The sequence below is a fragment of the Pichia kudriavzevii genome, chromosome 3 (assembly GCF_003054445.1).
Source record: "Pichia kudriavzevii chromosome 3, complete sequence".
NCBI lineage: Eukaryota > Fungi > Ascomycota > Pichiomycetes > Pichiales > Pichiaceae > Pichia > Pichia kudriavzevii.
The window spans coordinates 1,489,520-1,515,278 of record NC_042508.1 but is presented as its reverse complement, the minus strand read 5'-3'; the positions used below and the strand labels follow the sequence as shown (position 1 = coordinate 1,515,278).

At 38.3% G+C, this 25,759-nt stretch overlaps 13 protein-coding genes across 13 annotated transcripts; 8 read left to right on the top strand and 5 right to left on the bottom strand.

Moving 5' to 3' along the window:
* Positions 1-241: 241 nt before the first annotated feature.
* On the top strand, positions 242-3,868 carry C5L36_0C06990 (uncharacterized protein; the record flags this gene model as incomplete). Its single annotated transcript, XM_029466396.1, has 1 exon — positions 242-3,868. One exon carries the CDS (start codon positions 242-244, stop codon positions 3,866-3,868), a length of 3,627 nt encoding a protein of 1,208 aa, XP_029322256.1.
* Positions 3,869-4,518: 650 nt separating this feature from the next.
* Positions 4,519-6,402, top strand: C5L36_0C06980 (uncharacterized protein; the record flags this gene model as incomplete). The annotated part of the gene is made up of 1 exon (XM_029466395.1): positions 4,519-6,402. The coding sequence occupies one exon, from the start codon at positions 4,519-4,521 to the stop codon at positions 6,400-6,402; it is 1,884 nt and encodes a 627-aa protein (XP_029322255.1).
* A 799-nt stretch (positions 6,403-7,201) lies between these two features.
* Positions 7,202-8,707, top strand: C5L36_0C06970 (uncharacterized protein; the record flags this gene model as incomplete). The annotated part of the gene is made up of 1 exon (XM_029466394.1): positions 7,202-8,707. The coding sequence occupies one exon, from the start codon at positions 7,202-7,204 to the stop codon at positions 8,705-8,707; it is 1,506 nt and encodes a 501-aa protein (XP_029322254.1).
* Positions 8,708-9,298: 591 nt separating this feature from the next.
* On the top strand, positions 9,299-9,613 carry C5L36_0C06960 (uncharacterized protein; the record flags this gene model as incomplete). Its single annotated transcript, XM_029466393.1, has 1 exon — positions 9,299-9,613. The coding sequence occupies one exon, from the start codon at positions 9,299-9,301 to the stop codon at positions 9,611-9,613; it is 315 nt and encodes a 104-aa protein (XP_029322253.1).
* A 255-nt stretch (positions 9,614-9,868) lies between these two features.
* Positions 9,869-12,679, bottom strand: C5L36_0C06950 (uncharacterized protein; the record flags this gene model as incomplete). Its single annotated transcript, XM_029466392.1, has 1 exon — positions 9,869-12,679. One exon carries the CDS (start codon positions 12,677-12,679, stop codon positions 9,869-9,871), a length of 2,811 nt encoding a protein of 936 aa, XP_029322252.1.
* Positions 12,680-12,704: 25 nt separating this feature from the next.
* Positions 12,705-13,061, bottom strand: C5L36_0C06940 (uncharacterized protein; the record flags this gene model as incomplete). The annotated part of the gene is made up of 1 exon (XM_029466391.1): positions 12,705-13,061. The coding sequence occupies one exon, from the start codon at positions 13,059-13,061 to the stop codon at positions 12,705-12,707; it is 357 nt and encodes a 118-aa protein (XP_029322251.1).
* Positions 13,062-13,330: 269 nt separating this feature from the next.
* On the top strand, positions 13,331-14,500 carry C5L36_0C06930 (uncharacterized protein; the record flags this gene model as incomplete). Its single annotated transcript, XM_029466390.1, has 1 exon — positions 13,331-14,500. The coding sequence occupies one exon, from the start codon at positions 13,331-13,333 to the stop codon at positions 14,498-14,500; it is 1,170 nt and encodes a 389-aa protein (XP_029322250.1).
* Positions 14,501-14,734: 234 nt separating this feature from the next.
* C5L36_0C06920 (uncharacterized protein) lies at positions 14,735-16,393 on the top strand (the record flags this gene model as incomplete). Its single annotated transcript, XM_029466389.1, has 1 exon — positions 14,735-16,393. One exon carries the CDS (start codon positions 14,735-14,737, stop codon positions 16,391-16,393), a length of 1,659 nt encoding a protein of 552 aa, XP_029322249.1.
* A 126-nt stretch (positions 16,394-16,519) lies between these two features.
* C5L36_0C06910 (uncharacterized protein) lies at positions 16,520-17,896 on the bottom strand (the record flags this gene model as incomplete). The annotated part of the gene is made up of 1 exon (XM_029466388.1): positions 16,520-17,896. The coding sequence occupies one exon, from the start codon at positions 17,894-17,896 to the stop codon at positions 16,520-16,522; it is 1,377 nt and encodes a 458-aa protein (XP_029322248.1).
* Positions 17,897-19,477: 1,581 nt separating this feature from the next.
* Positions 19,478-19,966, bottom strand: C5L36_0C06900 (uncharacterized protein; the record flags this gene model as incomplete). Its single annotated transcript, XM_029466387.1, has 1 exon — positions 19,478-19,966. One exon carries the CDS (start codon positions 19,964-19,966, stop codon positions 19,478-19,480), a length of 489 nt encoding a protein of 162 aa, XP_029322247.1.
* A 441-nt stretch (positions 19,967-20,407) lies between these two features.
* Positions 20,408-20,923, top strand: C5L36_0C06890 (uncharacterized protein; the record flags this gene model as incomplete). The annotated part of the gene is made up of 1 exon (XM_029466386.1): positions 20,408-20,923. The coding sequence occupies one exon, from the start codon at positions 20,408-20,410 to the stop codon at positions 20,921-20,923; it is 516 nt and encodes a 171-aa protein (XP_029322246.1).
* A 365-nt stretch (positions 20,924-21,288) lies between these two features.
* On the bottom strand, positions 21,289-21,921 carry C5L36_0C06880 (uncharacterized protein; the record flags this gene model as incomplete). Its single annotated transcript, XM_029466385.1, has 1 exon — positions 21,289-21,921. The coding sequence occupies one exon, from the start codon at positions 21,919-21,921 to the stop codon at positions 21,289-21,291; it is 633 nt and encodes a 210-aa protein (XP_029322245.1).
* Positions 21,922-24,095: 2,174 nt separating this feature from the next.
* Positions 24,096-25,382, top strand: C5L36_0C06870 (uncharacterized protein; the record flags this gene model as incomplete). Its single annotated transcript, XM_029466384.1, has 1 exon — positions 24,096-25,382. The coding sequence occupies one exon, from the start codon at positions 24,096-24,098 to the stop codon at positions 25,380-25,382; it is 1,287 nt and encodes a 428-aa protein (XP_029322244.1).
* Between the last annotated feature and the right edge of the window lie 377 nt (positions 25,383-25,759).

The following is a 25,759-nucleotide window of genomic DNA, read 5'->3' as shown; positions in this document are numbered from 1 at the left end:
GTTTATTGTGGAAATTCGAATTACTTCCACGTAAAGCAGCATAAAGTGGAGCATAGAGTGATTTTCCCTCACGCTCCGCACTCTAAGTTGACCGAATTTCACTCGTTCCGCTCGGACATATTCTCTGTGAAACTGAAAACGCCTTGAAATCACCACTTGCGAACTCTAACCCGAAGAAACAGTTATGCGAATATAAGAGGGTATACACCGAGGAAAAGCAAGCAATTGGATCTCGAAGACTATGGTGCATCCTTACAAGGCCATATCTACTGGTGATGCTTTAGCTGCAATTCGGGACCGAGTTGAAAGAGGTCCCATTAAGCTGACCCCAATTGAAGAGCATTACTTTAAGAAATCATTACTTAAAAATGAAATTCTCTCAGAAATGAATTCAATGTCTCCAGATTACAATGATACTTCAGGCTTACGTAGATTCGGTCCGCCTTTTGTTCCAGCCGATCCTCGGTATTTGTTGCAAACATCTGATCATTCAATGCTAGATCAAATTTACACGATGTCTGAAGCAAGTATTGAAGTGTTTAGGAACCAATTCCCAATCCTTCGATTCATCTTCGAAAACTTCATTATTACTTTCCCTTTCATTAAAATCCATTTACAAAAATTAGGAGATAGTGTGATGGATCAGTCCAAATTCTGGTTGAAGATCCAGATATTATTTGAATTATTCAAGAGTAAAAGAATTAGTAATAGTAATGATAGAGGTACTACAAGCAAACGGAAGCTTCTATTGTACAAAATACAGGCATTGTTTCTTGGCTTTTTCAATTCTTCAATTTATGCCATCCAAGACCCACAATATTTTGAAATGGATAAGGAACGAAGAGGTGCATTGAAGAAACTAAATAAATTCGTTGATACCGCCGAAGCAGAGACTATGAAAAAAGGCGACTTGGGGAAGGAAGACCTCAACAAATCCGATGTTTTCTTAGATATGAGTGTTTCATCAGAGGCATTATTGAACCATTTATCCGATGTTGAGGATGATGATTATGTGAATGGCTGGCATGTTAATGTTATTGGAGTTTCTGTGGAAAACGAGACGAAGAATACATTCTGGGGTACAACTGATGCAAAGTATTACTGCTTTATTGTTTATGTGAAGCCCGAAGGTGGAAAGGGCTGGTTCATAAAAAGAAGATACTCGGAATTTGCCAAGTTACATGACCACTTGAAGAAAGAAAATCCTGCATGTCATGTACCCGACTTACCTTCTAAAGATAAGCAATCAGTGGAAATGAATTTGAGTGAAAGTTTAGATGATAAGAAGATTGACGCTAATAGATTAGTGGATTTCGGTGAGAATGCCATTATTGATGATGAATTCAATGATATTGATGAAGAAAGTGTCGAAGCATTATTTGTCCATGAAAGTCTACCATCTCCAACAGCAAGTGTCATGTCAAATGGTTCTGGTTCTAACTCAGGCTCCACAAAAACACCAAAGGTTGGATTTGGAGGGTTTTCTAAACCTAGTTTCCTGAAGTCTCCTAAAGGTTCACCTCGTATGGAGAAGTCTATTTTTAACGCTTTCAAAAAACACGATAATTCCACTTCGAAGAGTAAACCAATGTCTCTAGCGCCTAATTTATCATCACATCAACGTACCGATTCCGTGAATAGCAACAATTCGCAGCTTTCTGATGGATCAATTGTATCATCAACAGATGATGCAACCTTTCATTCTGTAAATACAAGCTCTTCTAAAGTGAGCAAAAAGGGAAATATAGTGTTCCCACGTGAAATTTTAAGACAGTCGTTGCGTGGATTCTTGAAATTTGTTATACATAATAAAAAATTGGCAAAAAGCAAAGAATTATATGAGTTCCTTAATGAAAATCATATTCAGCTCACAGATAGTGATTTGACGGATGCGCAGAATCGCTTACATCTAGATCATTTACGTACAGTTCAGCATGTAAAATTTCAAAGTGCATTGATTGGCATCGTTAAAGTACTAGAGAAGGACGTTGAGAGTTTTAAAGAAGAAATCTATAACGGCGGTTTTAGTTATGTTTTCGATAATATCCAGAAATATGGAACATTACATGAACTTTGTGGATACAGTCATACCGATTTGGAAAGAGTTACTTGGTTAAGTGCTATTGGTGACGATATAACAACGGATCCTGCGGCAGCACCCCTAAGAGGATTGGTACGTATACTAATGCTAGAAATAGCAAGTACACAATATGAATTACTAATAGGGAGTGACTCAGCAGCAAGTACATTGAAAACTATAAGAAGACTACACTCTATGTTTCCTTACAGATTAGTTGCCGGAGTTTTAAGATTCACCAATCCATTGATGATGGTCAAAAGAATGATTGATGTGTTTACATATCAAATGCCAAGTGTATCTAATGGGATGAATGGTATTGGTGATGGATTAAACGGTATGATGTCCGGCTTAGGTTTAGGATGGAAGAAAGATGAAAGGAAGGAGACTAAGAAGGCAGTTAACAAGTCGCTCTTCCAGATGATTTTCTCTAGTATGTTAGGAGATGATATCAAGAAGTTAGAGAATGAGAAGTCTGAGGTTAAAAGTATGTTAAAGGAAAGCCATGATGGCGAGACTATCATGCAACGGATAGATAAGTACTTTCAAAGCAATGACGAAACTGTCTTACATATCAAGAAAATGAGTTTGAAGATGGGCATTGACATAAGTGTTGCAATAATGATGCCAAACAATGGATTACAAGGATGTGCAGATCTTGGAACCACGGATCTCTATCAAATTATAAGAGAGTATGGTAAGGAAAAAAGGCACAGTCAACTAGAAGATGAAGAGGAAGACGAGGATGAAGAAGGAGGAAATGGGAAACTTGCGGCTTCGGCTTCATTGTATAAACTGTTACTAAGATACTTTCATATTCAGTTGAGATTGTTTGACAAGGAGAGTATGATTGAATTAATCAACGAACCCGAGCTGATGAGTGTTGTTAAGGAGATGATATCACTTTTACTTTCACCCTTGATTGATCTGTTCAAGAAGGCCGAAGTTTACAAGTATGTCCCAATTTTTGCCAAGTATATGGGGGAACTTCTAAACTTATGCGAGCGGTACAGTGCGGACTACGGTGAGTTTGAGCGCAGTGATGTAGTTAGTTCCTTAGTTGGATTGGAGGAGAAATACAGTGAATATTGCTATAAGTTTGTGCGTGACTTGTACCTGAACGATATTGAACGGGGATACGGCAAAAGCAAGAGAGAAGACAGGTTATTTGAAGGTCTAGTTGAATGGCTAAACAAAGTTGTTGCGTTTCTACGTTATGTGAAGAAGGACAAACCCGAACTAATGATTGATCTGAGCAAGATGATCAATGGATTGGACCTCGATGTAGCCGAGAAGGTCAAACTACTTGCGGCAATCGAGGAGTGTGTCAAGAGTGCCGAGAGAAAGCGGGTGCTTATGGAGAAGATGGAGCTACAGGGTAAGCTAGAAGGGGAAGATGCCGTTACTGGCAAAGGGGAAGCAGAAAAAGATTGGACTAGGATGATCAGGGACAAAAAGGTGGACGAACAATGGGACGCCATCCACGGGCGTATACTACAGATGGGGGAGAAAGTCACTGAGGGGGAAGGCGATTCTGGGTTTGGCATTTTCAAGAGCATAGAAGTTGATGAATACGATGATGCAGACGCTGAAGAAAACAGTGCTACCACTTTGGAAGCGTGCCACTACAACGAGAAAGCCTTTCTTTCCCACTACAATGCAAATCTGTCCTCCATTTTCAACCGCAATGCGCCACCGTCGCAGCTCTATGACGAACACATGTTCGCGCCCGCCGTTTGTGGCGCATTTATGGAAGAAATATCTCCAATATTTTCCTCCTTTTCATGCTGAGCCACCCTTGTTTTTTCTGGAACCGTTTATCCGCGGTGTTTGGTCCTTGCCGCCCAGCGTGTATCCGATTTGGGACAAGGCGGTACTGTTTTGGTGCTCCAGGGGAAAAGGGGTGGTACACTTGTAGTGATTACCATCTCCTGGATAGATAACAGATACCAAAGCAACTGGAGATGTGCCGCTATCTTATCTTGACATGTCTTATTTGCAGAGTTGCTTAGTTGTGTTCTGATAACGCTCCATGTCCCCCCCCCCTCAAACTCGTCTTCACCGCGGCTGTTCTCCAGCCAATAGGATGTCGTTATTTGATATATCTTATAGAAGAATAGGGACTGCTGGTGAAATTCGTCGAAATTTTTCAGTTGTGGGAACCTTTTCTTTTTTTTTTTTTTTCGTCATTTGGCCATGATTTTCCATACACAGTCGTTTTACGTTTGACTTTTTCCACTTTCTATTTTACACTTTAGCCTCAGTCCGTTGCTGTATAGCCTATCACTTATCTGAAAACTTTACTTCCTGAACATTGATATCTTATCTTTCCAGCTGATTGTTCCTTAGAAGCGCCTGAATATCCTGGCCTCTCTTTTTTTTTTTCCTATAAAGAAGATATTCATTCTCCTCCATAGACGTTTTCATTTAAACATACGGACATGATGGACTCTCCTCAGTCGGAAAGTTACCCTGAACATCACATGCGTTTCTCTCACGACTCAAATGAACATGAGGAAGAATACCTCGTCTCCAGAGATGAGCTAATGAACCTAACTTCCAAATACATTGATAATGATAAATATCTAAACAAGTACCATCCTGAGTATATTCCTGGTACTTACAATATCTTTTTAGACAAGAGTGATTCTGCAAACGTGAGCGGATTGAAGACTACAAAGTCGGGAATCATTCTACATCCTCAGCCCACGGATTCCCCTAATGACCCGCTCAATTGGAGTGGTTGGACTAAAGGTTATCAGCTACTAATTCTTATTTTCATTACTGCCTTTACTGCTGCAACTTCAAATGATGCAGGTTCGACCCAAGACTCCTTGAATGAGGAATATGGCATATCTTACGATGCAATGAATACTGGTGCCGGTGTACTTTTCGCCTCGATCGGGCTAGGATGTTTGTTTCTTGGTCCAACGTCCTCCCTATACGGTAGAAAACTGACTTACTTGCTATGTATTCTTTTCGGTTTAGTCGGTGCTGCCTGGTTTGGTGCTTCAAAGAGAACCTCAGATACAATCTGGTCACAGTTGTTTGTCGGTGTATCGGAAAGTTGTGCTGAAGCTTGTGTGCAGTTGTCAATTTCTGATATGTTTTTTACCCATCAATTGAGTTGGGCATTAACTCTATATATTTTGGCTACTTCTCTCGGTACCTATTTAGGCCCATTAATAGCTGGTTTTATTACGGAATATACCAACTTTAGATGGGTAGGATGGGTTGCAGTTATTATCTCTGGGGGGTTGTTACTCATTCTTGCATTCACTCAATACGAGACTTACTTTGATAGATCCAGATACACGCCAACAAACCTATCAGAGATTCATCAATATACCCATCATAATAACGATCTAGATACTAAGGTTTTAAAAGGTAAAGAGGAGTCCAGCAGTATTGAGAAGAATCAACTAGAATCAAATGAATTAGTCCAAACTAAAACCGACGAATTAAAGGAACAGATTGAAAATGATATAGAAAATGAAAGCTTTTACATTTTAAATAACGGTGCCGAAGAGAAGGAACATTCATATTGGAGAAAAATTCAATTTATAACTTTGGCAACTAACTTACAAGGATGGGGTATTAAACAGTATCTTTCACGTTTATTCTCAATGTTGCGTGTCTTTTGGTTTCCTCCAGTTGTTTTGTCTGGAATACTTTGGGGTCTACAAGATGCTTTCCTAACTTTCTACCTAACAACTGAAGACGATCAGTATTATGATCCTCCTTATAATAAGTCTGATACCGGCGTGGCCTTGATGAATATACCCTGTCTAATTGGCTCTGCCGTGGGATGTTGCTATGCTGGTATTATATCGGAGAAATTTGTGGCATGGATGGCGCATCGAAGGAACGGTATTCAGGAGGCAGAGGATTACCTCTACTTCTTAGTAGGTGTTTTCATTGTTTGTCCTATTGGTTTGATGATATTCGCAGCAGGTACTGACCAAGAATGGGGGTGGGGATACACCTATGTCTTTGGTTTGGGGTTCCTTGGTTTCTCATTTGGTTGTTCTGGTGATATTGCAATGTCCTACTTGATGGCTGCATACCCTGAAATGGTCATTGAAGGTATGATAGGTGTTTCCATGATAAACAACATGATTGGGTGTATCTTTACATTCACTTGCTCCCCATGGTTAAATGCAATGGGTAACACAAACACATATGCAATTTTGACTGCCTTCCAAGTCATTGCATGTTTATCTGCTGTTCCATTTCTCATTTGGGGTAAAAAGATGCGTTTATGGACCAGAAAATACTACCTTGATTTTGTGGAAAAGAGAGATGGAGTCGAAAAATCAAGCTGACATATGCACTGTCCTATATACCTCATCGAAGCTACTTTTTTAGTTTCGTTTTCTAAGCACTATTCTCTTTAATTAATCCGATAATTGTACAAAAAAAAACATGCTTCTTTCAAAATCATGAATGGGATACTACAGAACTTAGCCACCAATATTAGTGGTTATTTTGTAATTTTTGGAGTAAACATTATAACGTAAAGTAGGTCAGCTCTCCTCCTCTGTGTTGTCTAAATGAAACAAATCTGTATACATCATGCTCATGGCTCGTTGTGTGGATAAACACGTAATACATTCCATTTTTATAAAGGGCGTCACGCTGCTCCTAATTGAGAAAACACTACTTGCATAAAGGTGAGATCCATGATAGCAAAATGTAGGGTAATGTACAAAACCGCCACAGTAATCCTCTGCAGTATCGATTATGAGGATCAAACAATGTTTATAGATGATTGTACACTCAAATAGACAAGCACATGGGTCGATAGATTGTTTATATTAATCTCTACCAGCCTATCATTGGCTTTGGTTAGAGACAAATCAAATTATCCCTCCCTCCCTTAATTGTAATCATGTCCTTTTGTACAGGATTGGAATCTAAGGCGGGGAACAAATTCTAAAATGCGAACAATTCTCCGCCACACTTGCCTTATCAAGGAATAATTTCCACCACCTGTTACGGTACGTTGTCAAATTGATGATGGCCTGGTATAAATGTTTGTTCATTCTATTTGAAACTCTACCTGTTACTGGACCTCTAGCATTTCCCATTGGTTTTTGATATATCAACCACATTTCCCTAATTATGGCTCTTCCACTTGCAACTACAATTTCCTTATCAAGCGGCAAAACATTAGAACAGCCAATTGGTTTATTTATTGATAATGAATTTGTCAATCCAATTTCTGTTTCTAATGCAAGAACACTAACAACCTTCAACCCAAGCACAGGTGAGCCAATAACCGATGTTCATTGTGCCTCAGCTGCAGATGTTGATGTTGCGGTAAATGCTGCAAACAAGGCAATGGAAACATGGAAAGACATTGATCCTAGTGTTCGTGTCGAACTTTTACTAAAATTGGCCAGCTTAGTTGACGAGCATTCCCAAGCAATTGCTGAAATTGAAGCACTAGACTCGGGTAAACCATTGTACTCGAACGCACTGGCGGATGTTCAATCGGTTGCTGAGTACTTAAGGTACTGTGCCGGTTGGGCGGATAAATTACACGGTACGCAAATTCCAATAAACTCTAAGGTAATGGCTATTACAAAACGTGTACCCTTAGTTGTCGGCTGCATCATTCCATGGAACTACCCAATTTCAATGGCCTCCTGGAAGTTCTGTCCAGCATTGGCTGCCGGATGTACTATTGTAATGAAGTCAAGTGAGATAACCCCGTTATCGTTACTTTATTTTGCGAATTTGGTCAAATTAGCAGGTTTCCCTAAGGGTGTTTTTAATGTCGTCTCTGGATTTGGTGATGATGTTGGCTCAGCGCTTTCAAATCACCCAAAGTTGGGTAAGATTGCATTTACAGGCTCGACCTTGACCGGGCAAAAGGTGATGGCGGATGCTGCCAGATCAAATTTGAAAAGCGTATCTTTGGAATGTGGTGGTAAATCTCCACTTATTGTCTTCGAAGATGCAGAATTGGATGAATGCGTTAAATGGGCAAGTTTTGGTGTCATGTATAACACCGGACAAAATTGTACTGCCAATTCTCGTATTATTGTGCATGATAAGGTTTATGATCAATTTATCGAAAAGTTCCTGTCTCAACTCAAGGAAGATTGGAAAATGGGAGATGTCATGAATGAAAAGACTACATTGGGACCACTTGTCAGCCAACAACAATATGAGCGTGTTCAGTCGTATATTGATATAGGTGTCAAAGAAGGGGCTACACTGATTCAACCGCTTAAGGAGAGCACTCCATCAAATGGATTCTACATCTCTCCTACTGTTTTTACTAACGTTAAGGAAGATATGAGAATTGTTAAGGAGGAAATATTTGGTCCTGTCGTAACTATCTCCAAATTCTCAACTGAGGAAGAGGCAATTTCAAAGGCGAATGATACAATTTATGGCTTAGCTGCAATGTTATTTACTACTAATTTTGAACGTGCCAACAGAGTTGCTGATAAGCTGGAAGCTGGCAGTGTGTACATTAATAGCTCTAACAACGAGAGTACCAAAGTTCCATTTGGAGGAATGAAGATGAGTGGTATTGGAAGAGAGTTGGGGCAAGAAGCATTTAATTTGTACACTGTTACAAAGAGTATTTATTATAGTTATGGTGCTAAGCTTTAAATGAGCTATACAGGCAATTTATATCGAAGTATGTAACATTTGGTAATCCGCCGAACTGCAGTAATAACAAGTACTGGCCCTAATTACTTGAGCAATACATTATCCTTTTTCTTCTGCCATAACACAGATTGCTTTGTTTTTTTGTGTCTTGGCACTTAAACAGTCTGGTAGCATCAGCTTTTTCCAAAATCACGAAATTTCAAATTTTTTAGGCTCCATTTAGAGCATCAATAATTAAAACAACTTCATGTTACAAGTCTATAATAAACCGTAAAATTTACGTATCCCTAGATTACACACAAAAAAAACTACATAGGTCCCAATTAGCGGGATTTATTAAAGATAAGTTCCAACGTCAGACATGGCATACTAACTACTATGGTCGCCCAAGTTAAAGACGACTCGCTCCACAGCTGTGCTTACCGAAGGGGCAATCGGTTTTGTTTCTTGCAAGATGCCAAATCAGCGAGTGATATTCTGGCTTTTTTTTTTTTGCACAAACGAACACCATGAATTCCATGATGCCGTAGTTGCAGCTTTGCAGGATATATAACTGCCGACTATTGACCTTCTGATAAGCAGACCGTTAACATGTTGTTTTCTAAAAAGGAAGAAACGAGTGAACCGCCATCTCGTTCGAAACGTGAGCAATGCTGGGCATCAAGAGATGCATACTTTGCTTGCCTTGACAAGCACAATATCGAGAATCCACTAGACCCAGAAAAGGCGAAGATTGCATCAAAAAATTGTGCTGCTGAAGACAAGCAGTTTTCTAAAGATTGTGTTGCAAGTTGGGTGAAGTACTTCAAAGAGAAAAGGCCATTCGACATTAAAAAGGAAAGGATGTTGAAAGAAGCTGCAGAAAATGGGCAAGAAATCGTTCAAATGGAAGGATATAGAAAGTAGCTGGAATTTCCAATAAAAAATACCCTTTACAGAAAAATATATTCATGTAAATACAAATGATTGACTATGGGCTTCTTCTTAGGGGTTTATTTTCAAGTGGTTTGAATGAAAACAACTACTATGTCTAGTTAAGAAAGACTTGAGCACAAGATAGTGTTTCTAAGAAACTTGGCAAAATCGTAATACTCTACAATACCAAGTATGTAATAAAAATTATTATTAGGAGTTATTGTATTTATTAAATTCGTCGACTTATTAATCCTTCTTTAAGGTTCTTTGTTTCTCGCCATCCTTGACAACCAATTCATCTACAAATAAACCTTTACTTTTCCTAACTTCGTTCATGATTGTCCTCATCCAGTTTTCTCTATCACCGGTTTCACCAAATTCCTCAATCTCCTCCTCGTTTGTAGGGACCCAGAACGGATCTTCGTCAACTGTCTCAAATCCATCAAAAACAAGCTGAGGAATAGCACCACCGGATGTCTTCTTCCTGATCTCATTACTAAAGCCAAACGATGTAAGTACTGGTAATTTAGCTTCCACAGTGAAGAATGGTGTACCCTCCTTCATTTCTTCGGATATAATGGATCCTCGTTGTTTTTGAATAACAGTGTAGACTTTACCCAACAGCTCCGCAGATGTTTGAATATCAACGACATACATTGCAAGTTTTATTCTTGGGGAGGCCTTCAATATAGCATTCTGTATTGAATCTCTAATCTTTGAGAGACCATTTTCATGATTTTCAACACTGTCATTCTTCTCAATTGAAGCAATGTGAACCTCAACACCTTCTAATGGTTCTGCAATCACAGGACCTTCTTTAATTGCTAACGAAAAGCCACTCTTTAAAGTACTATCCAACAACGTGATATCAATAGTAGTATTCTTCGTGAGAATATCCTTGTACTTTTTAGACTCCAATAATGTTTCACTACCACCATTGGATGAGCCATCCCAAGGTTTGACTTGCATCTTGATCGTTGAACCACTAATAGAGACTTCGAATTCATAACTTTCCAAAATAGTTTCTCTGAAGGGAACAATTGGCTTACCAACAGTGATGGCAACTTGTGCAAACCTGTCTTCTAGATCACGAACACATCTTTCTAGGTGTAACTCACCCGCAGTTTCAAGTACAACTTCACCGACCTCATTCATATAACCTCGGACGCAAGGATCCGCCAAGTTCAATCTCTTGATACCTTTTAACAACTTGTCCATATTCCTTAATTGGGCTGGCTCAAGTGTAACACGAACAATTGGTGGGACATCAATAATTGTCAAAGATTGGGCAAAATTGATGCACTTATCAAAATAGTTAGGGTCGATTATAGTACCGGACTTGAGGATAATGGACTTGAATGAAGATGAGGAAATACCTATTATCGTGCCTGCTGGTGCAGCGTCCACGGCCGTCATGTCTCTACCCATCAAAATGTATAGATTATCAACTTCAATTGAATGGATATGTTTTTTATTTTCCTCGTCATCGGGCTTAGAAACATCGTAGAGCGGTGAAAGAATAGACAACGTATCACCCCTCTTGACTGTACCCGAGAAAATTCTAGTGAATGCAATCAGAACTTCGGGGTTCGTTTCTTCTTCTTCTTCTTCTTCTTCTTCTTCTTCTTCTTCCTCTTCATATTCAAAAGGATCTTCAAATTCAAACTCCTCGGATGCTACACCTGCTTCTTCTGTGTCAGATTCAGCTTTTTGTGCCCTGGTATTGTCACTATCGGCCATCGCTGCCAATTCGGCAGCTTTAGCTGCTTTTAATCTCGCAAGCCTACCTCTTTCCATTATTTCATCTTGGGATAGAACAGCCGGCTGGTTTTCAGGCATTTCTGATCCAGGAATAGAAAGCATCTTAGATATATAGCCACATGATATTCCATTTTTGTCACAGTGGAATAAACCATCCTTCAAATTATCGTCAATCAATTGTGAGTTAGGAATCGATTTCAAAAAAGAGTTCATTTTTGTTTCCTGTGAAACTGATGGGGAAGGCAGTTTATCAATAATAGCAGACAATAGAGAAGAAGAAATGGGTAAGAATTGAGACATTATTGATTGAATCAATTGCTTAGAGTCTTTTGAATTGAGTTCTTTAGCAGATATCTTGATTGATAGAGAGTTTGTAATTTTTGTAATTGAATCGATATCCCTATCGCTGACTGAGTTGTAAATCTTCCAAATAGAGTCTAAAATAAAAGAAATGAACAAAGGCTTGGCTTTAGATTTCTTAGGTATTTCAACCATTTTTTTATTCTTCATGTCGATTGTGAAATTACCCCATAATTTTCCAGTAAACTCAGATTGATCAATTTGGGTCTTTTTCGATAAAATTGAAGCAAACTGATTCAAATTGAATCCCCAACCATCATATGCGGAGGTGAATATAACATTTTGTAAATTTGGATCAAAGTAGATGTCATCATCATTATGTTCAATCCAGGTGTCAGCAGTGCCATCCCAGTTGTAATGGGTTCCAATAACATCACCTTGGTAAAATGAAGCCATTATTGTATTGGTTTGATCGATCAATCTCTGTAAATGATCATATGCATCTTCTGCTGATAGCTGTAACTCTAAAATCAAACGATCGATTTTATTCAAAACAAGAATAGGTTTTAAATTGTCAATCCATGCTTGCCTTAAAACTGTTATAGTTTGAGAACAAACACCTTCCACTACGTCTACTAAAACAATTGCACCATCACATAACCTTGAAACAGATGAAACTTCTGAAGAGAAATCAATATGACCGGGGGAGTCAATCAAGTTTATTAGAAATTGCGAAATCTCTTTATTCTGATTAATTGTTTTAAAAAATAGTGAAATTGCAGATGATTCCATAGTGATACCTCTCAACTGTTCATCTGGTCTCGAGTCCAAATACCTGACTTTTCCTGCCATCTTCTTCGATATTATACCATTAGATGCAATCAAAGAATCCGAAAGAGTTGTTTTGCCATGGTCGACATGGGCCAGTATACAGATGTTCCTGATATTGTCTGTGTTTGACTGTAGTGCAGAAATTTCACCTTTTGATAAATTCATTTGATTTGCTAATATAAAAACCTCGTCAGTTGTCACTTACACTGTTACCGTTGTTATCGTTGCTTTTGTTCTTGATCTGATGCACGTATGTAGCAGAAGAAAGTGAGAATATTCTGTTGTCCTTGTCCTTGTCTCTGTCCTTCTCCCTGTCTTTCTCCTCATTAAATCCACGAACAACTGACCCAGTGAGAGCCAAATAGACACTTTCGCGGGCGAAAATTGCATGTTCCAGGGCGTTGAGCTCGTCCTCAAGTTTGCCCTGGCGGGTAATTTGTGTACGCAGTTGCTGGGCAATCTGTTGGGCACGAGCAGAGGGCGAAACTGAAGGCGCAGTAGTGCTTTCCTTTGTAGTTTTTAGAGTGGTATCTTTTTCAGTAGACATTGAAGGTTGTAAGTTATTCCGTAAAGAAGGAAAGGGAAATAGACAGGAACAAAGACATATAGAGAAAAGCGATATGTAGATAATTATTCAGAATGTCTTGTTTTTTTTTCCAGTTTCAGTATTTTCGAGGAACAAAAAACATGTGCATTTCCATGAGTTTCATGTTGATTTTGTTTTGTTTTTGCACATGTAAACCCACAGAAGCAATCAATACAAGGTTTACAATTCGTGATTTTTAACAAGTTTCTCTTTAGCAGACATTCCTCTCAATGTCTACTCCATCTGTTGTTGTTGATCTCAATTCGACTGCTGTGCATGCAGCTCTAAACCACAGAGACACTCCAGATATCTCCTTGACACCAATCTATGCAAATGATGGTGCATCTAGCGAGCTAATCTTTGATCCCATTTTGCCTCGTAATGAAAATGACAATATCTACACCCTTTTTTCCGATGGAATATTGTACAACAAGAACGCAACTGCTCCATTTATAAACCATATCTACACGTCGCTAAATCTAAGTGAAGATTACATCAAAGAACTACCGTTAACAATAGCGCAGAATGCATGGTTTGATAAAAAACAATTGCACACTTTATCTGAAATAGTCTATGAAGAGCTGGAAGTTCCTCTGTTCTCATTGCACGAAAGACAACTGTGCACTGCCTATGCGATGTCGAAGCCGAACAACTGTATAATAGTGGATTTCGAAAACGATTTCTTATCGGTTACACCTATATCCAATGGCAAAGTAATCAAAAAAGGTATATTGAAATCCCGATTTGGTGGTGATTTCATCAATCTATTTATTAAAGAATATTTGACTAAAAAGGAAATTCCTTTGGATTCACTTTTGCCAATTGATTATCAGAAATTGAAATTGTCTAACAGTTTCCACCAATTTGCAATTACGCAAACTTTGACCGACTTCAAAAAATCAATCTTAGATATATCACCATTATCAATTGACGAAAAGATTTTTAAAACCCCGGGAAATACATACTCTGCCTCAATATCTCGTTTAGATCAAATAAACAACTTTATTCAACCTATATTCTCACCGTACGATTCTTACTCGACGATAATCGGCAATCCTCCCTCATCTCTCACTCCTGAGTCTGAAGGGCTGGGTCAACTGATTTTCAAGTCTTTGAAAAATATAGGTGGGCCGGCTTCTCTCTATGCAGACTTATTGAATAACATCATCATCCAGGGAGAAAACTCTGGTATACCGGGGTTTGAAGATGTTGTGATTGCAGATTTACGTTTATACATTAACGACTTCCAAATTTCGAGCTACTTAAATCAAGACAATATGGATAGGGGTATCGAGACCTGGATAGGTGCTAATATATTATCCAAATTTAATGATTTATATTTTTCCAGACAAGATTATCTAGAACAAGGGGCAGATGCCATGTCTTCTAGGTTTTTTTGAATTGATGTAACTAGAATAATATTATAGGATCGTATAACCATAATAATATAATTAGTCAAATATAGTGAGATATAATAAAAAATAACCTCAGAATTTTGAGAACTGTACATCCATGGGAGTCGCAGAAATTATCTAGTCTATCTCGAATTTCATGAGTCAACAGATTCGAAAAAAAAAAATCAACATTTTCCACACTTCGTACAATTCCAGCATCTAGCTAAACTCTTGGATCACATGCAATTTTGCAGACACCATCTCAAGCGCATCTCTACTCGATCACACATCTTAAGAAACATGTCTACCGAAACAACAACTCCAGGACCAAGCCAGGCCGAAGCTGTCAAGAAGACGCAATCAAAGTCGGAGAAAAAACCAGTTCAGTTCTCCTTGAAAACACCAAAGGGTACCAAGGACTGGGCTGATAAAGATATGATTGTCCGTACCGCAATTTTTGATCATCTGACTAAGATTTTTAAATCACACGGTGGTGTCACTATCGACACTCCTGTTTTTGAACTAAGAGAAATTTTATCGGGTAAATACGGTGAAGATTCCAAGCTTATTTATAATTTGGAAGATCAAGGTGGTGAGTTAACCTCTCTACGTTATGACTTAACTGTTCCATTTGCTAGATATGTTGCAATGAATGGTATTTCAAACATTAAAAGGTACCATATTGCAAAAGTCTACAGAAGAGATCAGCCAGCAATGACCAAGGGAAGAATGAGAGAATTCTATCAATGCGATTTTGATATTGCTGGTCAATATGATTCAATGGTACCAGACGCAGAAATTATGAAAATTTTAGTCTCCGGATTACTAGGTTTAGGTATTGATGATTTCAAAATTAAATTGAACCACAGAAAAATTTTGGATGGTATTTTCCAGGTTTGTGGCGTTGCCGATGAGGATGTACGTAAAATATCCTCAGCTGTTGATAAATTAGATAAATCACCATGGGATGCAGTCAAGAAAGAAATGGTTGTTGAGAAGGGTCAAACTGAAGAAGTTGCTGATAGAATTGGCAACTATGTCAAAATCAATGGTACCATTCAGGAAGTTTTACAAATTTTAAAAAATGACCAAACTCTAATGTCAAATGAATCCGCAAAAACAGGTGTTGAGGAAATTTCCACCATGATTGAGTATTTGGAAGCTTTCAAGGTCGATAAATATATATCATTCGATATGTCTCTTGCAAGAGGTTTAGATTATTATACCGGGGTGATCTATGAAGCGGTCACCGCACAATCTGCACCTCCAAGTGATGCATCTGAAAAGAAGGAGAAAGCTTCCAAAAAAAACAAAAAGTCAAAGGATGGCGACGATGATGCTTCAGAGTATGTAGGTGTTGGTTCAATTGCTGCAGGTGGTAGATATGACGGTTTAGTTGGTATGTTCTTGGGTACTAATTCAAAGGGTAAAAAGGCACCATCTATCCCATGTGTTGGTGTTTCATTTGGTGTTGAAAGATTGTTCTCACTAATAAAGCAACGTCAACAACTAATTGAAAAGATTAGGCCAACTTCAACACAGGTTTACATCATGGCATTTGGTGGTGGTGAAGGTTGGAATGGTTTCTTACCTGAAAGAATGAAAGTTGCTGGTATGTTGTGGGATGCAGGTATTGAATCTGAATATTTATACAAACAGAAGGCTAATCCTCGTAAGCAATTTGACGCTGCCGAGAAATCAGGTTGTCCAATTGCTGTTATTTTGGGTAAGGAAGAATTCCCAGAAGGTAAAATCCGTATCAAGTTACTAGGACAAGGTGAGGAAAACGATGGAGAATTGGTCAATCTTGAGGACATGGTCAAGGTAGTTACCGAAAAGTTGGATGGCCTTAAAGTAGATGGACTATCTGATGTAGAAAGATTGTTGAAATCTGCATAGTTCATCACTGCAAATGTACATATGGTGCTTGTTTATTTGTGTCTTTAGAATCTTTTATATTAAAAAGTACATAATCTTAAAATTAAAATAAATGGCGTAAAGCTTATAATCAGTTAATAAATAATACTACCATTGACCATTGATGTCGACTTCAAAACCAAACTTACCAAAATCATTGGAAATACCAATTGGTTTCCTCCAGAATAGTTTTGCGTTGGCATTACCATTAGTATATAGTAGTCCGAAGTCTAATCCGTGTTTCCAATCTTTTGTCAACTGTAGCATCTCGTTTTTTTCCAAGCCGTTTGACACGTTTGCTGAAGAAGCACCATTCACTGAAGCATAAAGTCTCAAAGGCTCCTTAATGTCAACAAAACCAACTTTGGTATAAGCATCAAAGTTATAGCTCAAAAAAGATCCAGCACCAATAGACTTAGATGGCATTACTGGGTTAAAATGTCCGGATACTTTGGGATAAAACTTATCCTGAAAATTAACAGTTTCATCTTTTGCTAAGTTGAAAATCGAGCCAAATTTCAAATTAGATGACACTGATAAGTTATTATTAAAAATTGGTTTAGCATAATCAAATCCAAGACAAAGTTTATAGTATTGGTCCTGTCTATCACCCACTAAACTTTGTTCGACTTGCGAATCGTCAAGTAATTGTGGAAATCCGGCAATCTCATTTGTTAAGGATAAAGAATAACCATTTAGTGGCAATGTACAATTGGACTTTGATAAATATTTCATATTTGAGGAAGTCAAGTTGAAAAAAACAGATTCCTTCAATGAATCACCAGCATATGTTTTGATTTCGTCATTGGCTGAATCTTCAATTTTATTGATCGATCTATTAACCAGGTTTAGACCACCGGAAATGGTTGATAAAGAGTTTGCATGTTTGCAGAACTTTTGCTTCGTAAAACCAAGCTCGGCAGAAGTTGCCGCTTGTGAGCTTGATTTGAACAACTTGTCTGCAGTCTTGGACACATTTAAATGACCAAATAGTCTAAATGAGGTATCTAATATTGGGGTTGATGCTAGAATATCCACATTTTTGGTCATATTCAAAAAGTTCAGATAGGAACTTGCTTGAAAAAATTCACCACGGCCTAAAGCATTTCTATTTAAGTACGCCAGTTCAACTGCATGGTCCAGGTCACTATGAATAGTCCTAACAGACAATGCACTTTTCTTCAATGGTACTGCTTCAATGGTTCCAATAACGTTAACTAATTTTTCATTCAACGCATTAACTTCAACACTTTTAGAGTTACTGACGTCGAATTTCAAGCTAACAGACTGAAATCCGTTTAGGTTATTCAATTGAGATGTTATTTTATTGCCTTGGGAAATCAACTCTTCAACGCTTTTGATGGGTGTATCTAATAAAGGTGCTAAGAGATTCTGAATATACTCTTTCTTATATGATTCCACACCGTAAGCATTGATATTCTCCAAGTTAACTGGGGTTGAATTTCTATCTTGTTCCGAAGTCATTATATTGTGTATTGAGTGGTATGAATCATCTGGGTTAATCCTTCATAACGATTAACTAGTGTTACCATGAACTTGAAAGAGAAAGTCTCAAATGGAGATGCCGCGGCCAATGAAAAAAAGGCATGCCCGGACACACCATTGGTAGCAACATCTCTGAGAGAGCCAAGCTTTCTCTCTTAGTTCTTCTTACTCTCTCTTACCTATTGTTTTTGATTAAATTTTTGAGTAACAATTGCCGAAATTACTGAACCAATGACTAAACTGAGAATGAAAAGTTAACATAGGGAGGGACCTCCATTTTTTGAAAACTAGCCCGAAGTGTCCGCTATTTCGGAAAATCCAATTTATTGATTTTTTTTCCATTTATTTGCATTAATTCCTACAGAGTTAATGCAACTAAATAAATAAAAATTGATATATCTTGAAGTTTCCAGATGTTCTAAACGATTGATCTGTTTGAGTCAATATTAATGAAAATGAGAAACAGGAGTATTTGGTTTGTGCGTACTTTGGTGGCATTCAGCAACCAAAGAAAAAGCAATCTGTCATAAAGCTATGTAATCTTATTTATAAAAAAGTCTTTCCAGACATTGTGAAATAAAAATAAGAAAATCTGTAATAGCAGGTGTTCTCATATTATACCTTATCTATGCAAAAAGATTCTTCAAAATTATACTCCAAATAATATGTTTACCAGGCTTGATTAATGACTCGTATTTATTCCGCTTTTTCATTCTACATTAAAACTTAGACAGTGACTGGTTGTAAAAAGCTTTTTTTCTTATTAAGTTTTACAGCAAAACAAACCCCACAAAGGAAATACCCATTTAAGATTAAGAAATACAGGTGTGCTATGAACAAAGTGGACAAAGCCAAGATCCTCATTTATGAATATGAGACGCAAAAATAAACTATATTACTCGCAAAGTAGTAACTTTGTCAATTTTAAAGTTCAACTGTTTATATCTGAAAAACATATGATGTAGAAAAGGGCTTAATTAAAAACATTAATCTATCAAGACCACTAATGCTTCTTGTATGACTACACATTAGAAATAAAGGCAAATTAGCTTTTTCGTATAAATCATTCTTCAAAAAACAATTTATTTATTTATTGTAGCAAATCCAAAGTTTTCCATACTTTCCCTTTTCTGTAATAATGTCACGTGATATGATTTCGTGATGAAGTAAAAAAATTTAAAACTGTGTCCTTCGGGACACATGGTCAAACGAAAAAATACAGAGAAGATTAGCATGGCCCCTGCATAAGGATGACACGCTTTACAAAGAGATCTTACTCAACTTTTTTTTTGTATTTTACATGCTGAATCATGGGACGTAAGCAGTATCCAACATTTATCCTTGAAAATGTACTATTAAGGGAGATGAAATCAGTGACGAGAGTTCGAATCTTGGAAGAAAAAAAGAGGAATGGCAATAAAAGGAGTCCAAACTTTTTACATGAATCTGTAATTTTTTATTTTTGTTACTTTTGTGAAGTTTTATTTTATAATCAACTAGTATAAACAAGAGGAAACATATATAACTATACATTGCATTAGAAAAACAGGCTCTTCAGGTTTATTCTGCATCCAAAACAGATTCACTTAGAAGGTTGGTGATATTAGCAGGAGGGAAAATGGCAGTCAATAGGAAAATCATTTCGTAAATATCAGCCGGAACGGATTTTTGGTAGATGTCCAAGATGACAGTTGGGTCAGGGTAAATAGATAGAGCTCTGTAGAAATAGATAGCAGCATCAACTTCCTTGCCAACAATTGCACTCAATTTTTCAGCCCTCGAGACTTCATCTATGAAAGTCTGTTCCTTATTGGTAGTATTTAATGGGTTTGATAACAAGGATTCTGTCAACTTTTGCTTCAAGAATTTTGTTTTCTCCAATCTGGATGCTTCCCTCTCCAGTTTTTCAGCTTTACGTGCTTGTCTCTTCTTTGCATTAATTGCTCTTCTGAATTCCGGGTTGTTTCTTCTTTGGTAGTCAAAGTAGAAACAGTAACCTAGTGCACCTGCGGCAAGGGTAAGGAAAGTAACGGATGCTGCGTTAGCCATTTGTTGTCAATTTGGGCAGAAGAGGGGGTATTAGCTGAGTTAAAAGTGGAATTTCAAAGTTAGGGATATGTGAAAGAACAAAGAGGCTTTACATGGTCAAGTTAAGAAATCGTCACTTGTGGACGAGTGTGTCTCTTGCCGGCGAAATCTTTGAAAAATTCCAAAAATGAAAAGTGGTGACGCGTCGATAGGTGTACGGAGGTGTTTTGTTTTACTTGTGTGTGTCTGCTGATGTTGGTTCCTGCTGGAGAAGGTGGGGCTCGCTAAATACGGATTTTAAGAGGTACATGAATTTCAAGGCAAGAGAGATAAAAAAAAAAAATTTTTTTTTTGGCAGATCGAAAACAGAAAATATATGAGTAAGATAAAGGAGAGGAAGAAGAAGCCTACGACGCCAGCATTACATTGTAGAGTTGTAACAGCAAGCTAAGAGACATAGAAATGGCAGTGAAGAAGAGAACGACTTTAAGAAGCAAGTCTTCCAAGAGAGTAGGACCAAATGTTGCCTCGTTGGACAACGAGAAGCAGAAGAAGGAGAAGCTTCTTAACAAGATTGCAGAGAAGGAGGTTGTTACACATACTATTAAGACCAAGGCACACAACGATGTTCCGAGTGATCCGAACCAAGCGGGGATCAGCAAGTCTGCGATCCGGAGGAGGAAAAGGAAACTTCGGGATCAGTTGAGGCCCAAGTTAACCGACGACTTGCTGGATGCTCTAACGGAGAGTACCAACACTGTTATCAACAAGGGCGAGGACGGCATTGAAGAGGTGATTATCTCTGAGAAAGTCAAGTTGGACCATACGCCGAACCCACAAACCAAGAGGGGACAAATGGCGTTATTTAAGCTAGAAAACGAACAGTTCAAAGAGGTGTTGAGGAACAAACAACTAAGAACTGGGGGGTTGGGTGCATTACGAGATTCGATACTGACCAACCTTGCAAACCAAGACTAGAGAACAGCCAAGCGTAGCTGTTGATATGTATCTATACTATTTTTTCGTGTCCCATCTTTATAGTTTGTTCTCTTTACCATATACTGAGGATGCCGTATGACGTTTTATATTGGGGGTTCGTTTATGATGTCGTTTTCTATTCGATTTTCTTTTCTTTTTTTTTTTTGGGATTGCATGTTAAATGAATAAATAAATATAAACTAGTAAAAGAAGAATGATATGATTAAATAAGATATGGACACAACACGAGGAAGATTGACAAATTGTCCGAAATGCGGGGGGGGGGGGGGGGGGGGGGGGAAGAAAAAACAAACGGACAAACATCTAATCAAACGGTGGAATAGGATATGGATTCCATAGTTGAGTTAGTAAGATCTGTACCACATTCTACCGGTAGTATCATCCATCATTTTCTTTTGTAGTTGGAAGATACCGTACAATAGGGCCTCACAAGTTGGAGGACAACCTGGCACGTAGATGTCGACCGGTATGACCCTATCGACACCTCTGACAACGGCATAGGAGTAATGGTAGTAACCACCACCATTAGCACAGGATCCCATAGAAATGACCCATCTAGGGTATGCCATTTGGTCATAAACCATTCTTAGAGCCGGTGCCATTTTGTTGGTGACGGTACCTGCAACAATAATGATATCGGACTGTCTTGGAGATGCTCTGAAAATAATACCCAATCTATCCTGATCGTATCTTGGAGTGGAAGCATGCATCATTTCGACGGCACAACAAGCCAAACCAAAAGTTGCTGGCCAAAACGAGGATTTTCTAGCCCAATCTTTAGCTTTATCAAGGGAAGTAATTGCATAATCCATCACGTTGGATAGAGGTCTTTCACTCAACACCGGCGTGTCTGTTGGCAAGACGTTTGGTGTGAGACTTCCATTGCGCACCAGGGAGGTTGCAAACAGTCTAGTGGAAGGCTTGATTATAGAGGAACAAGACCTGAGTGACAATTTTGATAGAGTTGGAGTGTACATTTTTTGTATGGAGATTATTATATCTTTGCAATTGTTGTTATGATATTTTTATATGTATCTGATAGAGATAGCCAGTGCGTGAATAAATAGATGGCCCAGTAGAAGAATGTATGAATAAATTGGTTGATCTATTATACCAGTTTTTAGCACCAATAATAATAGTAGTTGTAATCAAAAATAGGATAATAAGCAGCAAAAATTCTTTGAAGAGCAACGGAGAGGGACACGGAAGTTGACTAGTATGTTCAGTTTACTATACCAATGCTCTGAGAAAGTGTGTAGTATTACCTTGGACGTGACTGGTAAACTAGAGACAAATGTTTGTCCCCTACCAATGTCAGTACCATGAATTATTCGAAATTGAAGATGCGAAAAAAGAGTTTTGCCATTGGTCGCTCAAACTGGCACTTTGCGAGAAAAAAAAAAAAAGGCAAATGCGAAAATGCCCAAAACGGACGCAAATAACGAAAAATGCGAAAATGCCAAATACGGCAGACGCGAAGTGGGGGAGGGAAGGCGAAAGGAAAAATAAAAGAAAAGTGTAAAAACACGGAAATTGAAAAGCGGCAGTGGGAAACAGAGAATTTTCTCTTTTCCTCCCTTTCCCTTTTCGAGGTTCTCCTCATGTACCGAAAACACCCTTCCAGTGCTCCCCTGTGCAACTCAAATTTCAACAATAACCTCTAATTTCCGCACCTGCCATTCCACGATGGCCCCCCCTTTGTAGCCTTTTCCGGACTCAGATAAACGAGAATTGCCGCACTAGCCTCTGAATACGTCTATATACTTTTGTGCCATAGATGGTACCAATCATGGTAACAGATATGCAACCTTGTATCAATGACACCGATACTATATATGGGTGGCAATCGTAAAAGACAGAAGACCACTCTTTCTTCTACAGGAGTAGTGTGGTGTTTATCCGAGACTTCGCGTACTCCACCTAACTCTTGGTGTATTACAATATCTATATGTATGTCAGAATATATATATGTAGATATCTACATATATGCAATGCAACAGAGAACCCGCACTATAACTACTACAACTAATACAGAGTCTAGTGTTACATGGCACTTATATGTCTGCGGACATAGCAAGAGTGCATGATTGTATCTCTGCAGAAGGCCTCCAAAAGAAGTAGCAAGAAAGGGGAACAAACGGTTGGTGCCTACTTTCCTCTCCTCCTCTATGTGAGTTGCCGTTTCCAGCTGGAGCTAGAGAGACTAGAAGAGCATTAACTCTAATGAGACCTTACAATTCTCATTTGGACTCTGTTAGTAATCACCGTAGTTTTTCCATAGTTTCCAAAAGTCGCTGGGCGAGATCTGCATCTTGAACGGTGTCCTAAGTTGATGGTCTGCATTGACAAATGTGATGTGACATATTGCGGCTTTTTTCAGTCAATAACGTGAGGCAAGTGAAGTCTTTTAAAGAGAGATAAAGGTTGTTTTTGTTTTTGTGTTTGTATGTTTGTATGTTTGCGTGTGTGATTCTATCCCCCATTTCCAACTAGTTATTGTATCCATTTGTTACCTTCTCGATAGTTTCCTTGTTGTTTGTTTATCTTTTGTACATTGTTTGTTTATCTTTTGCTTATTGTTTGTTTATCTTTTGCGTTTTTGCTGGTTTTCCATTTCGCGTGCGCGCGCGCGTGTTGATGTGGCGGTGCAGAGAAATTGCAACTGTGCTGGTTTGCATTGTTCAACACATGGTTAAACAGGTACAATCTATAAGATTGTTTTGTTTACAAGTCTATTTTTACTTTGTTCCATCTCATTGTTGGTTTATCCTGCCTGGTTTTTTTTTCGTTTGGATCCGAATAGATCGGTTATACACTCGCCATTCAAAACCCTGATAACTCACTGTCCCCCCTTTCCATTCCTTGCTTCTATCTACTTAAAAGGACGATCCCCCCTTTATTTATCTCCTTTCAACATACTCTATTTCTTCTATTGACTTTTCCTCTTGTCTTCATTTTCGCTATACTAAACCGTCTTCACTTCTCCCCCTCCCCCTCTTCTTAGATTCGTTCGTTCAGTGGTGTCACCTCCCAGTATTTCCCACGTTCCTCTCTCTATCCATAGTTTCCAGCTCCCTCTCGTTTTTTCGAACTCAGAACTATTTAAAAGAAAGATAGAAAAGACTATTGTTCACTAAATCCATCCCATATTATGAGACTATCTACAGTTATCGCTTTCGCTACTACGCTGATCTCAACATCTCTTGCCGCACCTGTAAGACTAGAGAAGAAAAATTCAAGGTGGGACTATGCCAGTGACCAAATTTACGGTGTTAATATTGGTGGTTGGCTAGTTCTTGAACCTTACATCACTCCTTCTTTGTTTGAAGCCTTTGGTGGAGATGATTCCTCAAAACCTATAGATGAACACTCCTTCTGTGAGAGGTATGGTAAAGATCAAGCAAGTGAAGTCTTGCAACAACATTGGTCGACTTTTTATACTGAAGAGGATTTCCAAGAAATTGCTAATGCCGGTTTGAATATGGTTAGGATTCCAATTGGATATTGGGCTTTCCAAACATTGGAAAATGATCCTTATGTGCAAGGCCAGGTTGAATATTTAGATAAGGCATTAAGTTGGTGTGCAACTTATGGTCTGAAAGCTTGGATTGATTTGCATGGTGTTCCAGGTTCTCAAAATGGATTTGATAATTCCGGATTAAGAGACATTTTAACTTGGCAAGATGTGGACTATTATACCAAGTTGAGTTATTCTGTTTTGGGTGAAATTGCTGCAAAATATTCAACTTCTCAATATGAAGACGTTGTTATTGGCATTCAATTGGTTAATGAACCTCTAGGCCCTTCACTGAATAGATCCAAATTGGAAGACTATTATGTCAATGGGTACCAAATTGTTAGAGATGAAGGTAATGCTCCTGTTATTATTCATGATGCATTTTTCCAAGGCGACTATTCTTGGGATGACTTCCTGAATACCGAAATCGATCCAAATGTTTGGGACGTTGTTATGGACCACCACCATTATCAGATTTTCTCCGTTGAAGAATTGCAGAGAGATATCGATGAACACGTTGAGTTTGCATGTAATCTTGGTAAAACTGAAGGTAGAGAATACCACAATGCGGTATGCGGTGAATGGACTGCTGCTCTCACTGATTGTGCTAAATGGCTCAATGGAATGGCGAGAGGCGCAAGGTATGATGCAACATATCAGAACGACACTCCAATTGGTTCTTGTTCTAACTTGTACTTGGCTGATTATTCATACTTCCAACAGGAAGATGTTAGACAAACCTACAGAAGGTATGTTGAAGCTCAGATGGACGCATACCTTCATGAAAAGATGAATGGATGGGTTTTTTGGTGTTGGAAAACTGAAAACTTGATTGAGTGGGACTTTCAAAGGTTGGTTGAGTTGAATATCATTCCTCAGCCGTTGAACTCTAGAGAGTTCTACAATCAATGTGGTTATTGATTCATCTTACTTTCTTTTGAAACAAAGGAAATAGGTAGAAATCATAAAACCAACCTAAAAACATCAATCAAAACAATAATACTTTATACCTTACATGCCGGTTTACCTCATTTTATCTAGCATACTTTTGCTTTCGGGGGGTTTGGTCTAATCAGATATTTTTGTCTGTCTTTACTATTAATATGCGTTCTAAAAGGGAACGATTGACTGTATACCTTAATAACTTTATATTTCATAAACTAGAAAAAAAGACTATTTACTATACTCGGATATGCAGTTGAATGGTTGACGCAGTTGCTGGAGCCTTAGTAGACCAGACTAACAGTACGGTACGAAGACCTGTAAAATAGAACTAGCCGTTTCTGTGTTGACTAATC